The 13,850-nt window shown below is 40.8% G+C and overlaps 2 protein-coding genes across 6 annotated transcripts in view; one reads left to right on the plus strand and one right to left on the minus strand.

Annotated features, from left to right (window-relative positions):
* Ric1 (RIC1 homolog, RAB6A GEF complex partner 1) overlaps positions 1 to 7,128 on the plus strand; it is a 99,199-nt gene extending 92,071 nt beyond the window's left edge. For all 4 annotated transcript variants that reach the window (NM_001427735.1, XM_006231255.5, XM_006231256.5 and 1 more), the window contains 5 exon segments: positions 281 to 567; positions 1,282 to 1,473; positions 2,803 to 2,980; positions 3,125 to 3,313; positions 4,294 to 7,128. In NM_001427735.1, coding sequence (NP_001414664.1) covers positions 281 to 567; positions 1,282 to 1,473; positions 2,803 to 2,980; positions 3,125 to 3,313; positions 4,294 to 4,585 — 1,138 coding nt within the window. In that variant the 3' untranslated portion in view covers positions 4,586 to 7,128.
* A 3,359-nt stretch (positions 7,129 to 10,487) lies between these two features.
* The window catches only part of Ermp1 (endoplasmic reticulum metallopeptidase 1), a 34,198-nt gene continuing 30,835 nt past the window's right edge, over positions 10,488 to 13,850 (minus strand). The window contains exons 14-15 of one of the 2 annotated variants that reach the window (XM_006231241.5): positions 13,123 to 13,286; positions 10,488 to 13,036 (exon numbers count right to left, since the gene is read on the minus strand). In XM_006231241.5, coding sequence (XP_006231303.1) covers positions 12,869 to 13,036; positions 13,123 to 13,286 — 332 coding nt within the window. In that variant the 3' untranslated portion in view covers positions 10,488 to 12,868. 2 annotated transcript variants of the gene reach the window in all.

Below are 13,850 nucleotides of genomic sequence, written 5' to 3' on the forward strand. Positions count from 1 at the left end.
TTTGAGGCTAGCCTGGTCTATATAGTGAACTCCAGGACTACATAGAGAGACCCTGTTTCAAGAGTTAAAGGGGTGTGGTTGGAGTTAGGTCCCGCAGGTGTAATAGATTGTGATAAGGAAAAGCCCTGACGCCTTTTCTTCCGATTCAAACACAATTAGATAACAAATGTCTTGCCTCCTTTTCAGCTTCATCCATGCTGCCTGAAGGTAGAGCTCTCCCTGTGGTCACTTCGCTGAGGTCACTTCACTGCGGTCACTCTCTGGCTTCTTGTTCCTGCAGGTGGAGCAAAGACAGTGACTGTGCAGAGAACATGTACATCGACATGATGCTGTGGCGACACGCTCGGCGTCTCCTAGAAGACGTGCGCCTGAAGGACCTGGGCTGCTTTGCAGCCCAGCTAGGCTTTGAACTCATCAGTTGGCTTTGCAAAGAACGCACTCGAGCCGCCCGTGTGGACAACTTTGTAGTAGCCCTGAAGAGACTGCACAAGGATTTCCTGTGGCCTCTTCCCATTATCCCAGCCTCTTCCATTAGTTCCCCTTTCAAAAATGGGAAATGTCGAGCAGGTAATGTGGACTTCAGACGTTTTTACAAAAATTATTTATTTAGATATTTAGACATGTTATCACTGGTTGACATTCAAGGAACTCTTTTCATTACAAATTTAAGCAGATGAAAACCAACTTTTTGTACATCAGTTAGAGTATCTCCCATTTGGTCAAAGGTATAAATGAAGTAGAGACTATTAAGTCTTTTGGGCCCTAAGTTTACCTTAGAAATCTAATTATTATGAAATTATAGACAGGTTGAGAACTGAGTGTAGAAGCTCCCACATTTCCCTTAGTGGCCAAGAATTTAGAATGAGTTAGTCAGGCGCCTTAAGTAAGCTGCGCTATGACTTACCTGACAGAATTCACCCAGGGTGATAATAATCACTTGACACTTGACACTAAACTCAGGGAAGACAGTCAAACTGAGAAAAAAATTCAGATATTTTAATAAAGATTTCCAGTTGTTTAAACAAAACCTTTTTATTATGGTGTTTGGGAATTTTAGGTCATCTTAAGAGTCAAAGCAAGTCACTCAGATCAAGAGAATAGTGTGGCCTGGTTACAGTAAGAGACTAGGGGAGGCTCTGAGAGTCTCTTCTGGAATTTCACATCCCTAGTTTTGGATAAAAGAAACAGTGTAGAGTGACAGTTGGCTTTGAGCAGATAGTGCTGAGAATAGCAGCGAGAGCACCATGAACCACCTGGTTTACCTCTGGACTTACCCTGCAGTGGGAGAGCAGCTGTTGAAGTCTCAGTCAGCTGACCCTTTTCTTACCCCTGAGATGGATGCCGGCATCTCTACCATCCAACGCAGTCAGAGCTGGCTCAGCAGCATTGGTCCCACCCATCGTGACGCAGACATAGCCTCATCTCCTGGACCACAAATGCAAGATGCTTTCCTCTCACCATTATCTAATAGAGGTATATACCTAGTAAAGGAACAAGTTGTAGCTCTTCTTGACTTTTGTTTTGGGAAATGATTATGTCCCATAGCATTTCTAAGGTACAGCATCACTCTTTCCTCAATAATTAGCCATTAAATATCTGCCTCCATAGGTAAATAAGGACAGATTGGCTTTGACTGGTAAAGCCCAGTCATATTTATTTTATTTATTTTAGATATTTGAAATACAGGTAAACACTAAGTAAATCTTTGCAATCAAGTTTTAAAATGTTTATTTACTATGTCTCTGTGTCTGTGATGTGTGCGGAAGAATACACATGTGAAAGTCAGAGGACAACTTAGTGTGATTAGGGCTCACCTCCCATCTTTTTGTGAGTTTCCAAGATCAAACTGTGGTTGTCTGTCAGGCTTGGCAGCAGCACCTTTACTCTCTGAGCTGTTTGCTGGCCCTTTGCAATCAATTTTGATAAGGAAATACTATCTTTGAAATCCAGCTAACATTAAAATGTTATAAGGAATTCTAATTTTAGAGTAAGTAGACTTTTGTCATATCTTATTTCTTATCATGTTTCTATCACTAGTTTTTATTTCATTAATAAAGTTTATGAAAGAATTCTATGTTATATATAATACCCTTCATTTTACCTCTTCGCTTTCAAAGCCTGGAATATTTATGTGACCATTTATAAGAACAGTATACTAATTCTGCTGTTACGGTTAAACTACAAATGAAAGAGGTTTTAAAGCCATTTGTGTTGCTCTTGGGCTATAAAACACTAAGTCTCTGACAGTAGTTGGGCTGGATTTGGGGTTGGGGTTGTTACTGTTTTTGTTTTGCTGGAGGATGGGGAGCCAATACTGGGGCTTGAACCCAGGCCCTCCTGAATGCTAAGCAAGCACGCCCTCCATTTCCCAGCCTGCCCTGGAACTTGAGGTCCTCCTGGTCTAGCCACAAGTAGTTGAGACTACAGATTTGCATTACAAGCCCAGATGAATATCTTTCTTCCAGCTTTCTTATTGGCCAGGCCTTTACCTAGTATTGGGCTGTCATTTCATCATCACTGCTGGGTGAAGCTTCTGTCACGTGGAAGGCTCCTAACTGCTGTTACTTTTAATTGTAAAATTAGAATTTTTCCCATTTTAAGGCACATCATTTTTTTAATGGTCTGCTGGCTCTTAAAATCTGTTATTCATGTAATGGATATTTTAGCAGTAGAGTGAATTTTTTACTTTGAAATCTTAAAAAGAAGCTAGTGTCTTAAAAATAATTAATATTTATAATGAAGGGGAAACTGCTTATCTGTGCAATGAGAAGCTTTCTCGTAACTTCTGCACTTCTCCATCAGGGGATGAATGCAGCATTGGCTCAGCTACAGACTTGACTGAAAGCAGCTCCATGGTGGATGGAGACTGGACAATGGTGGACGAAAACTTCTCCACACTCAGCTTGACTCAGTCTGAGCTGGAGCACATCTCCATGGAGTTGGCAAGCAAAGGGCCCCACAAATCTCAAGTTCAGCTGCGGTGAGTGTCCCCGAGTTTGAAAACACAGCCAGAGCAGTAGCTGTCTTTGTGCAGATGGGAAGCGTCCCTCCTGAGTATATGCTGCCCTTTGGCCCGTCAGCAGCCGTGGTTCATACAGATCACTGTGTTGCTCTTTATGTCTAGTTATCTGCTGCACATTTTCATGGAGGCAGGATGTCTGGACTGGTGTGTTGTCATCGGCCTGATTCTCAAAGAATCCTCCGTGGTCAGTCAGATTCTTGGGATTGCTCAGTCTTCAGAGATAGATGGAGAGATGTTACAGAACATAAAAGCAGGGCTGCACGCCGTAGACCGATGGGCCTCTACAGACTGGTGAGTGAGTGCTGGCTTCCATAAGCATGGTATCCTTTGGTGAATGACGGCCTTTTCACATCCTAACTATAAGGCATGCTAGCACATCCCTTAAACCCCAGCCCTTGGCAGAAGCAGGCAACAGCAGCTAAGGTCCTCCTGAGCTATCTATGACGCCTTTCCCAAAAAAGCAAAATTCACTCATTTTGGACATTTTTAAATTTGTGGAACTAAAACATGCTTTCATTTTTATGTTTTAAAGTAGTTTTCCTTTAACCAGTCAGTGAATGGGCCCTGGAATAGCTTATAGTGTGGGTTACTTTATAATGTGAGGGCGTAATGCTGGCCTAAGATTTATGCCATGCAAGTGATCATGAGGCTGGGACTTAGGTTGGTAGTTAAGTCTATGTGAACAACAGGTTATGTAGTCTATGTCAATTTCAAGACTCCATGACAATTACTAGCATTTACAAATTAGAAGTAGTGGGTGGGAGTTGAGAGGTCTGTCTTTGTCAGCAGTCATGTATGGATTTAAAGCTCTTTACCTCCCTTAGATCCAGTTTTCTTTAATTGCCAAATGTATTTAAGTGAGATACTTTCCAATGATCCCTTAGGGTATTGCTCCTTGTTTCTTATTGTACAATAATCAAGTTGTGCATGTGGGTACTTTGCATTCGTACTTGTGCACATGTTCAAAAGACCAAAGTCGGCTTCTGGTGCCGTTCCACAGGAGCTGTTCACCTGGTTGTTAAGACAGGGTCTCTCACTGGGACCTGGGGCTCACGGGTTTGGCTAGGCTGACTGCCTGTCCTGCATGCCTCCAGAAATCCTCTCTGTGCCTTGTCAGCACCACACACTGGCTTCTTATGTGGGTCCTAGGGATTGAGCTCAAGGCCACACGCCTGCACAGCAGACCCTTTATTGACTAACAGTATCTCCCGAGCCCCTCTCTCAAGTGTTGAATTACAGCAGATGACAGCTGATTTTTCCCCTTTACTCAGCCCTGGATATAAGCCATTTTTAAACATCATTAAGCCACAACTACAGAAGCTCAGTGAGATAACGGAAGAGTTGGTCCAGCCTGACACCTTCCAGCCAATAACAGTGGGTAAGAGTCCTGAACAGACCAGCCCCCGGGCAGAGGAGAGCAGGGGCTCTTCTAGCCATGGGAGCATCACTCAGAGTGAGACCGGGAGTAACAACAGCATGGTCAGCCGGAAAGAAGAGGACACAACACAAGCAGATGAAGAGGAGCCATTTCAGGATGGGGCTTATGACTGTTCTGTGTCCTGACAACGAGCAGGCAGTATTAGTCACAGCAGCGTGCACCAGAGCACCTTGTGACCTGCTGAGTGACGTAACAGGTAAAAGAGCTTGGGGCGGAACTCTTTCATAAAGTGTTATAATTTAATGAATTCTTCCTCTAAATCTCTTCGACTCCATTTAAAAAAAGAAGTGTGGTATCAAAGCCTCTTTTTAAGCTGCAGTAGAAAGTAATGAGCAGTATATAGATGCACATGCACATATGATATTTGATTTTCTTCACAGTTTGTAGTTGTAGGAATTATTCATAACGGATCGTTAGTGTAGGGATTACTCTGCCCCAAGTGAGCTTATTTTTTCACTCCTATGGCTTATGTACTTTCTGGTTCAGCATGTCTGACTGGTTTGTCCTGTGGGTGGGTTACCTTTCTTTAAATGAGTGCTAAGGCGCTTGCTGCAGCTCGTCAGCTGCCTGAGCAACTGTCTGCTTCCGTGTGGTGTGGAGTCAGCCGGACCCTTACTTGGTCCTTCGAATCCTGCGCTTGTAAGGAAGGCTCAGTGGACAGACACCTTGTGACTTTGGTACGTTGTTCACCAGCAGTCCTGGGTTGATGGAAGCCAGTTACCTGTGACTTAATGTGCCTGTTTTAGCAAGCTTAATTCCTTCTAGATCAGTGTGGGCAGAGGGGGAGGGGTTCTTATCAATTATGCTGACACCACTAAATTTTGTATCAAAGAACTGTATCTTTTTGTGAATATTCATGTAAATATACTCAAAGGCACTGTCCATATTTTTAAGGTGTGTATTATAATCTGTAAGGTTTACGCTGGATTCTGCATGACTATACTCACTCTTGGAATAAAGACAAGACTTTCTTCTTTCCAAAATGAGCAGTCATCATAGAGGAAGACAGGTTTGTTGGCCCAGCTGTAAAGTAGTAGTCATCCCACTGATCATGAGGGGAACAGGTTTTGTGCAAATTAATGGAGTTTCTTATTTATTGCTTTTGTAAATTGAATAAAAATGGGCTTTTATGTAAATAGACTGTGGGATCCTGTATTATCAGCTACTAAAAATTACTTTGTAAATTCTTTATTATAAAGTTTAAAAATATTTTATGTATTTCTAGATGTGACTTAAATTTTAGTTTTCATACATTATGAAAGCAGAACTACATATTCAGTTGCTTCAGACTAAACACATACCTACCACATGTAATTCTAATTATTAATAACAGTATTAATTTAGATAGCTTATTTGTACTGTGCAATTTGAACAAGGAATGCAATGTTATTTTTTATAAAATCTTGTTTATTTTTATAACAACAATGTATTTGAAGTGGACCAAATTCGTACCACCGTGTAAAACAGCCTCTCTTATAATGCAGATGTTGCTTAGAAATGGAATTCAGCCCTCTGTTCCTGCCTTCTAAACTAAAGAGATAGACTGCATCCTCTTAGGCAGTACCTTTAGAGGAAACCTCAGAATTATTTTGAAATTATTTCAAATTTCACCACCTAGTAAAAATTATTGAATTTAGTAATTACTGTTATTTCCTTTCTACATTAGAAGTGCAATAATTTTATATAATAAAATCCCTGAATGGGTGAAATATGTTGCTATTGGTACCTGGTCCTTCTGGTGCTACTTTTATTTAAGTCATTGTATCAAATCACCACCTTGTTCTGAATTTTAAAATAGAGAATAAAGTTTCCTATGTAAGTAGATGCCGTGCAGCAAAAAAAACAAAAACTAAGCTGAAATATCTTCTGTCCCATTCCATTAGGGACAAGAGCCAGCAATTCTTCTGTATCTAGTCAATTTCTAATGTGACTACTCAGTTATTAAAGCAGTGTTACCATCATAAGCAGCAGTGGTGTTTCCAGATGTCTTACATGGGTGCTGCTGAGTTCATCTAACTTTGGTGGTGAGGGCAGTATAAGGACGAGCATACGGCCTCTCATGCTAACCAAGTGTTCCACTACTGAGTTATATCCCACAAGCCCCTGCCTTTTTTTTTTTTTTTTTTTTTTTTTTTTTTTTTTTTGAGGCAGAGCCTTGCCCAAGCTGGACACCAATTTGTAACTCTTCCTTAGCTGCCCCCATAACTGGTTTTTACAGCCGTGTGCTGCCATACCCAGTCATAGGACTATCACCTCACAATCTTAAAAGCAGAGTCTGGATTAGCTAATGTGACTCCTGTGGTTTGAGCTGGGAATGACTCAGATAAAATACATAGTGTGTACTGAGTAGAACTAGGAAACACCAAAGCAAGAAATTTGGCAAGCTTAATAAAAATTATTCTTTGGTTGTTGTATACTTTTTAAAAAATTGTGTTTTGCTGCATTGTTTGGTTTAAAACATATCACCTGTAAAGCCATATCTTTAATGAACTTAAATATTCAGCATAACTATTTGAAAGCTAATATATATGGTTAAATTTTTTGCTGATACCAAAACATATCATTTGGAGATACAAACAACTTTTGCTTGTAATTAAAGTTGCTGCTGCTTCTGTAATGTGTATTCCCACCCGTTGGTAAAGGGTAATAAAACTATTACACAAACAAAGTAAACTTTTGTTTACTTATCTCAGGTTGACAGCAAAAAATGGGTATGTATTAAACGCCACAAAATAATTCCTACCTCTTATATTCTCCTCAATGAAATACCTAGAAGTCCAAACAAATTTATTTAAAATATTTAGCTACAGAGTGGGAATATCCAAGTGCCTAATGACAGAATATTGGGACCATTCATCACATAGACGTACATGCTCGAAATATAGTGAAGAAATGATAGAAAATTATGCACAGCATGACACCATGCAAACAGAAGTGTAAAGAAAACTGGGTATCATCTTTAGTAGGTAGAATTAAAAATTATTTGCACAGTTCCCCATGTCCGTTATATGCTTTGTGGATCACCTAGACTATGGATGTTTATTACTTGGCATCATGTTTTGAACATTTTTCATATATTTACTTTAGAATAATGCTGTTTTGTGAGTATGTTTACTGTCCATTTAAAGGTTAGAGTTTGGGATTTTTCCTTAGGGTTGTAACTCTAAACATTCACATAATAATTCTCCCTTACCCCGTCTTGCCTTCTAGGATTTCAGTTACCCAGTCAAATAAGATCCAAAAAGAACCAAATATAAAATGTAAACATTAACAGTTTCTTAGTTTTAAACAGCATTTATTACAGCACACTGTTACACATGTTTCTTACTGTGCTTGATTCCTAACTCTTAGCTCAGGTGTATATATAGGTTAAAAGGTGTATGTACCACACAATCCAAGGAAAACCATGTCCTTGTGGATAAGGGAGGGGATTCAAGGATGAGACTTTTCTGTGTGGATGTTTTCAGTTCTCTCTAGAAGTCCAGTGGCTGGACTATGCCCTGGAGGAACTAACAAGTTCTACATGCTAGAGGGCCTTCATTAAAGTTTCCACTAGCTGTAAATGAAGGCCAGCTTCTGATACCTGCACTTAATGTAGGTGGCTTATGTGTATCTTTTTTTGGTTTTTAGACCAAACTAAAAGATCTTTTTATATTTGGTTGGCCAGTGATTTTATACATTTTTTGGATGCTAAGCTTTACCCAAGTTTATGATTAGCATTATGATTTCCCTTCCACGATACTATCTTTTGGAATTTTGATAGACGGCTTTTCTTTTCTGTTTGTTGTTTGTTGTGTTTTGTTTTTCAAGACAGGGTTTCTCTTCGTAATAACCTGGGTGTCCTGGCACTAGCTCTGTAGACCAGGCTGGCCTCAAACTCACAAAGATCCACCTGCCTCTGCCTCCCGAGTGCTGGGGTTAAAGGCGTGCGTCTGTGCTGGCTGCAGTACTTCTCATGGTGATGGGAGTTCAGTTTATTCTCCTTGTTGCTTGTGCGTTTGTGCCACAGTTAGGAAACAACTATTTAACCCAAGGCTGTAATATTTATGCCTCTGCTTGAGAGTTGTAACTTAAACATTTAGACACATTTTTGAGTTAATTTTTGTATATTTGAAGGACTAACTCTATTACATATGGAATGTTCTGAGTACAATTTATGAAGATTTTTTTTCCCAACTGAACTGTCAAAAACACTACAATGCGTTTTTTGTTTTTAATAGACACACTATAAATGTGAGGTCTCTTTCCTGGGGATTCTTGCTCCCTAGGAAGCTTTGGAGGTACAAGTACTCCCTTTACCCCAAGGCTGCTGTGACTGTTGTAGGACTCCTGTGGCTCCCTGTGGATTTCAGATCAACTTTTCAGTGTGCATACACTCCAGATGGGCTCTGTAGAGATGGTGTGCAATGTGTAAACAAGTCTGTTAGGAGAAGGCAGCCCTTCTTCATATCATGCTTCCCAGACCACAGATGTCTCCTTCATTTTAGCCCTCTGATTCCATTCAGCAATGTCTTGAACTTCCTTGCCTTTACTCTGTCATTCTTCGTGGTATTCTTCTAAGTGGAATGCTTAATTTCATCTTTGCATTCTGTGATTTTCCATGTGGATGATGATGTCATCTGCAACCAGGTAGAATTTTAGCTGCACTTTCAGATCTGGATGTTTTGTCTTTGCATGCCAAGTTGTCCTGGCTGGAGCCACCAGAGTGATATCAAGAGGAGTGGCAGTTGATATTTTGCCTTCCTCCTGTCTGAAGGAAGTCTCTTGTCAGTAAGTATGATGCTCTGGGTTTTCACTGGTGACCCTTCCTGGGTAGAATCGGGCTGGGTTTGACTGATAAAATACATAATGTGTAACTCGTAGAACTAGGAAGCCGCAAAGCAAGAAACTCAGCAAGGTTATGAAATTAGTCTTTGGTTCTTGTATACTTTTTTAAAGTTTTGTTTTGCTGTATTGTTTTGGCTCAGCATAACTACTTGAAAGTCAATATATACAGTTAAATTTCTTGCTGATATCCAAACAGATCATTTGGAGATAAAAACAGCCTCTTTCTCAGAAAAGAGAAAAACAGACCATCCTTCTGAGATGGTCATAAGATTGTTCATTGTTTGGTCCATTTCACTGATCCCATTTGGTCAGGATACTGGATTAAATAAATTCTCAATAAATTTTGCAATCATAATTTTTAAGTTCAATATACTGAGGCATATGTGCATTATGACTTTATTGGCCCTAAAATGAAAAGAACAAAAATTGATGTTTCACCTTGAACTGCTGGGACAGAATCTCCTCAGAAACTAAGCGCTTAGAGAAATGCTGTGGGCTTGGCCCTGGTGTCAGCCTTCCCTGTGACCACAGGCTGCAATGTAGCTTCTTTGCTCGCTCTCATCCCTAGCCACAGTTTTTTTTTGTTTGTTTGTTTTGTTTTTTGTTTGTTTGTTTGTTTTGGTTCTTTTTTTCGGAGCTGGGGACCGAACCCAGGGCCTTGCGCTTCCTAGGCAAGCGTTCTACCACTGAGCTAAATCCCCAAGCCCCCCTAGCCACAGTTTTAAAAAGGTTTCCTTTTGTGATTTCCTCTCCCAGTGAAGAAAATTTAAACCTAAATATACTCAGGATTTTTTTTTTCCTTTTCTTTTTTTTCGGAGCTGGGGACTGAACCGAGGGCCTCGTGATTGCTAGGCAAGTGCTCTACCACTGAGCTAAATCCCCAACCCCTCAGGATTTTACCATTTGCTAAACAGGTTCTTTTTATTTCTCTGAAATTCAGGTGTAAAATTTCACTCCAGGTAAAAAGATTCCAAGTGAAGTGAGCATTTCTATCTTGAATTCTTTGCTTCTGCCACTTATTAAAATAGCAGTCATATGAAAGCCATATAGGTCATTTTAAAGAGGATAGATAGATAGATAGATAGATAGATAGATAGATAGATAGATAGATAGATAGATAGAGATCTATATAGACAGACTAGAGATATAAAATAGCCTGGAAATATTAGGATACAATAAAAAGCAGTTGTAAAAGATCCATTTTTTTCCAACCAGTATGTTAAAAAGTTTATTTCAGTAACATTGTAAGGCAACAATTAACCTTCAACAAGTCAATAAAGAAGTGGAAAAGAGATGGACAGACATGTTCTTCCAACAGCTTCCTGAGTCACCTAGGCTGGCTTGTGGTCTAACCTCCTTCACAGCAAGACAGGGTGGGGGATCTTAGACATTTAGTTATAGCTGCTAAACTGGAAATGCTGTATAGAACAGTCTTCCTTAAAAAATTAAGAACTGTAAAGTCAGTTCTTTATGCTTCTTCCTAATGTGCTGCTTGAGTTTATACTCATTGGGGGATGCATTACTTAGACCTGGAACTGTCTTTTGAGAAGAGAACGACACAAGTGGTCAGGTAATCTTCAAAAGGGAAAGGAGCTACTGATAACGACAGTGTGCTTTTTAAAAGCCATGAATACTGTATGTAATTACTTGACCATTTCTGGCCTTAAAGCATGCCCTGAAACTGAACCTTTTGTTAGTGGCTGCATAATAATCTTAAGAGAAAATCAAAATCATTTGCATAGAGAAACAACCCAAAGACAGACAGAAAACCATGATTGATTATACTGAAAAGGCAGTATAAAGGCTCAAAGGACAGAAGTCAGAGGACATCTTGGCTTTTTTGTCCTGCTTCAGCATGACATGTTGCACCCCTCCCCCATAATGTCTAGTAATCAATTTCAGATGAACCCAGGCACAGAACATACGCCTGTCTTTTGAAATTCATTGAGCTATTAGTACTGTTACTTATTTCCCTCAGCTGTGGTTCTTCACAAGCTGGACATAAAGCTGGACCGTCAAGCCTTCAGTACTGCCTGACGGACAAGACTTACACAGCGGGAGCTGGATACTTGAAGCACTGTTGAGATAAGATTTCTGTGAGTCCAGCAAAAAAATGACTTCACTTTACAGTATCACCACACGTGACAGTCAGCACGCTACCATTCAGCTCCAGCTGCAGCCCTACATGTCCATGGGCCCAGGTTTTTAAGGCGTTAGAGATTAGGCAGGCAATACAAGGAACATGATTAAGAAACTGACACATACCACACAAGCAATTTTCAGCTCTTCTGCAGTGCACACTTACTATGCTCTTGCTGACAATTCTGAGGGCCACTCTGAGAGATGCCTTCCTGTTCTCACCTGACAAGGATATTGTTTGTTTTGTTTTTGCCTTTCTATGGCCTTTCTTTCAACTATATTTTGGGTCATGCTTGTTGACTAACTCAAATTTTCTTTTTACATTTACTACTGTAAAAGAAATTAGCATAATTTATTGTTTGCCTCATCCTCTGTCACCAATGGAACTAGAAAAGTCACAAGAGCCACTGCCATGACAGACCTGACAAGCTACATCCCTGTTTTCAAAATGAAAAGCACCATGAGGTCTCCTGCTGCCCTTCTGCAGGACCTGGAAATAGCAACTGCAGGTAGAGTTGTCGCACACCTGTACAAGCTACAACCTCAACATCAGGACATCCAGGTCTCACTACAGAGAGCTACAAGGCCGTGATCACCTGCTAGGAAACAGAAAACCCAGTGCAGCAATAAAAGTTTTGTTCTAAAGGATTAACCTTGTATGACAGACTCCCTGTAAAACAAAGAATAAATATTACAAAATGCACAGTCCTCCCAGCGCTCCTCCTCTTCCTCCTCAGCAGCTATGCAGGCAACTCCGTGTGCTGGGAAGAAGTTTAGTTCTGTGCTTGCACAAATGAAACAACCCATGACATGTGAGAAGAGATGTAGCTGAAGAAATGTTCTCTTCCCCAGATAAATGACAGGAACATGTTTGGGAGGAAAACAGACACTGAATGCTACTCAGGAGTCAGGCTTTAGGCTTCAGAGCAGACAAACACTGAACAACACTGAAGAAACAGCGCTCGAGCATCTAAGGTGCCGAAGGCTTCCTTCCACCTCGGCGGCATTTACTTTCCAGTGACTTGCAGTTGTAGTGCAGAGAGAGGCACTACTCCAGTGAATGGCATCTTACCCACGATCCACTGTCAGGTGGACTTGCCTACTTCATTAACAGTGGTCTCAGAGCCTACATCTTTCTTCATCCTCACAGGAAAGCTACTCAAGTGGTATGCTGCTTACATCATACAAATTACATGATTGGCAGTATCCACATGTGCTTAAGTGTCAGAAAACAGGAATTTTCAACTGACATAATGGCCAGGCATCACTGTTCCTAAGTTTAACCCATACAGTACTTGGCCCTGAAGAGTGTTATCCCAAAAGCTCTTTGAACATATGCTCAGTAAAATTCATTGACATGTATTACAACATCTATGTATCGTGCGAGAGGAACTACCCCATGGAATGTCCAGGGGGCATGTACTCAACGCCCATTCACACGATTAAAACACAAAGAGACTATAGGTGGAAACCCACGCCGAGGGAAATGACCAATCTGGGAACTTCTCCTTCAGAGCATCCAGCTGAGATGATCTCTTGTTTTCCCCTGATAGATAGTGGGCAGCAATGGCCACAGTGACCATTCCTTCTGGCTGTTCCTCTGAGACCTGCTGGAGAAAAGTCAATTAGTTCTCTGAAGTCAGAACACCGAAGCCAAGGTTGTTACATACTGTCTGGGAGCCTGGGAAATTCCCACCTGCACTTCTATCCAGAACTGCCACGCAGAAGCCTGGAGTCCATGGGAGTAAAACACAAAGTAGTCCCCTCCTCGACTTGTGACTGGAATGCCGTTGCCAAGAGACCACTGAGAAAGCGTTGATCCTTTGTGGGTTCGAACATAGAAAGACATATGGCTTGGTCCTGTAAGAGGAACATTTAAGTCAATCAGCAGTGTCAAGCAGTACTGTTAAGCTTCTGTGGGTTGACTTTAGAGAGGTTCTCCACAAAGCTCAAGGAGGTTTAACAGTTTGGACTTTCAGTATCTAGCAATGAGGTTAAGTAATGAGAGAACAGAAAGGGCAGAATCTAAATGAGAAAGGTAACTTGGTAACTGCTAATGTAATTTACCTCATCTCCAGCCCAGGCCTACCACCAGAACAGATTGTAGGATGAGTTTAAAAGTAATCTGCCTGTAGTGAGTTCCTTAAGACTCTCAGTATTTGGAGGAGGGTAACTGATCAACCAGACTCAAATCCACTATCTACCTGTTATCAGAAGATGTCAAAGTACTACAGTCTAACCAAATAGATACAAAGTTAACCATCACATTTCCACACTGCCTATTAGCTTTATACAAAAGACCCAAAATTCTCTGCTAAGAAGTCCAGTCATTAGGTTGGAGAAACGGCTCAGCGGATAAGAGGTCCCAGCAACCACATGGTGGCTCACAACTGTCTGTAATGAGATCTGATGCCCTCTTCTGAT

The sequence above is a fragment of the Rattus norvegicus genome, chromosome 1 (assembly GCF_036323735.1).
Source record: "Rattus norvegicus strain BN/NHsdMcwi chromosome 1, GRCr8, whole genome shotgun sequence".
NCBI lineage: Eukaryota > Metazoa > Chordata > Mammalia > Rodentia > Muridae > Rattus > Rattus norvegicus.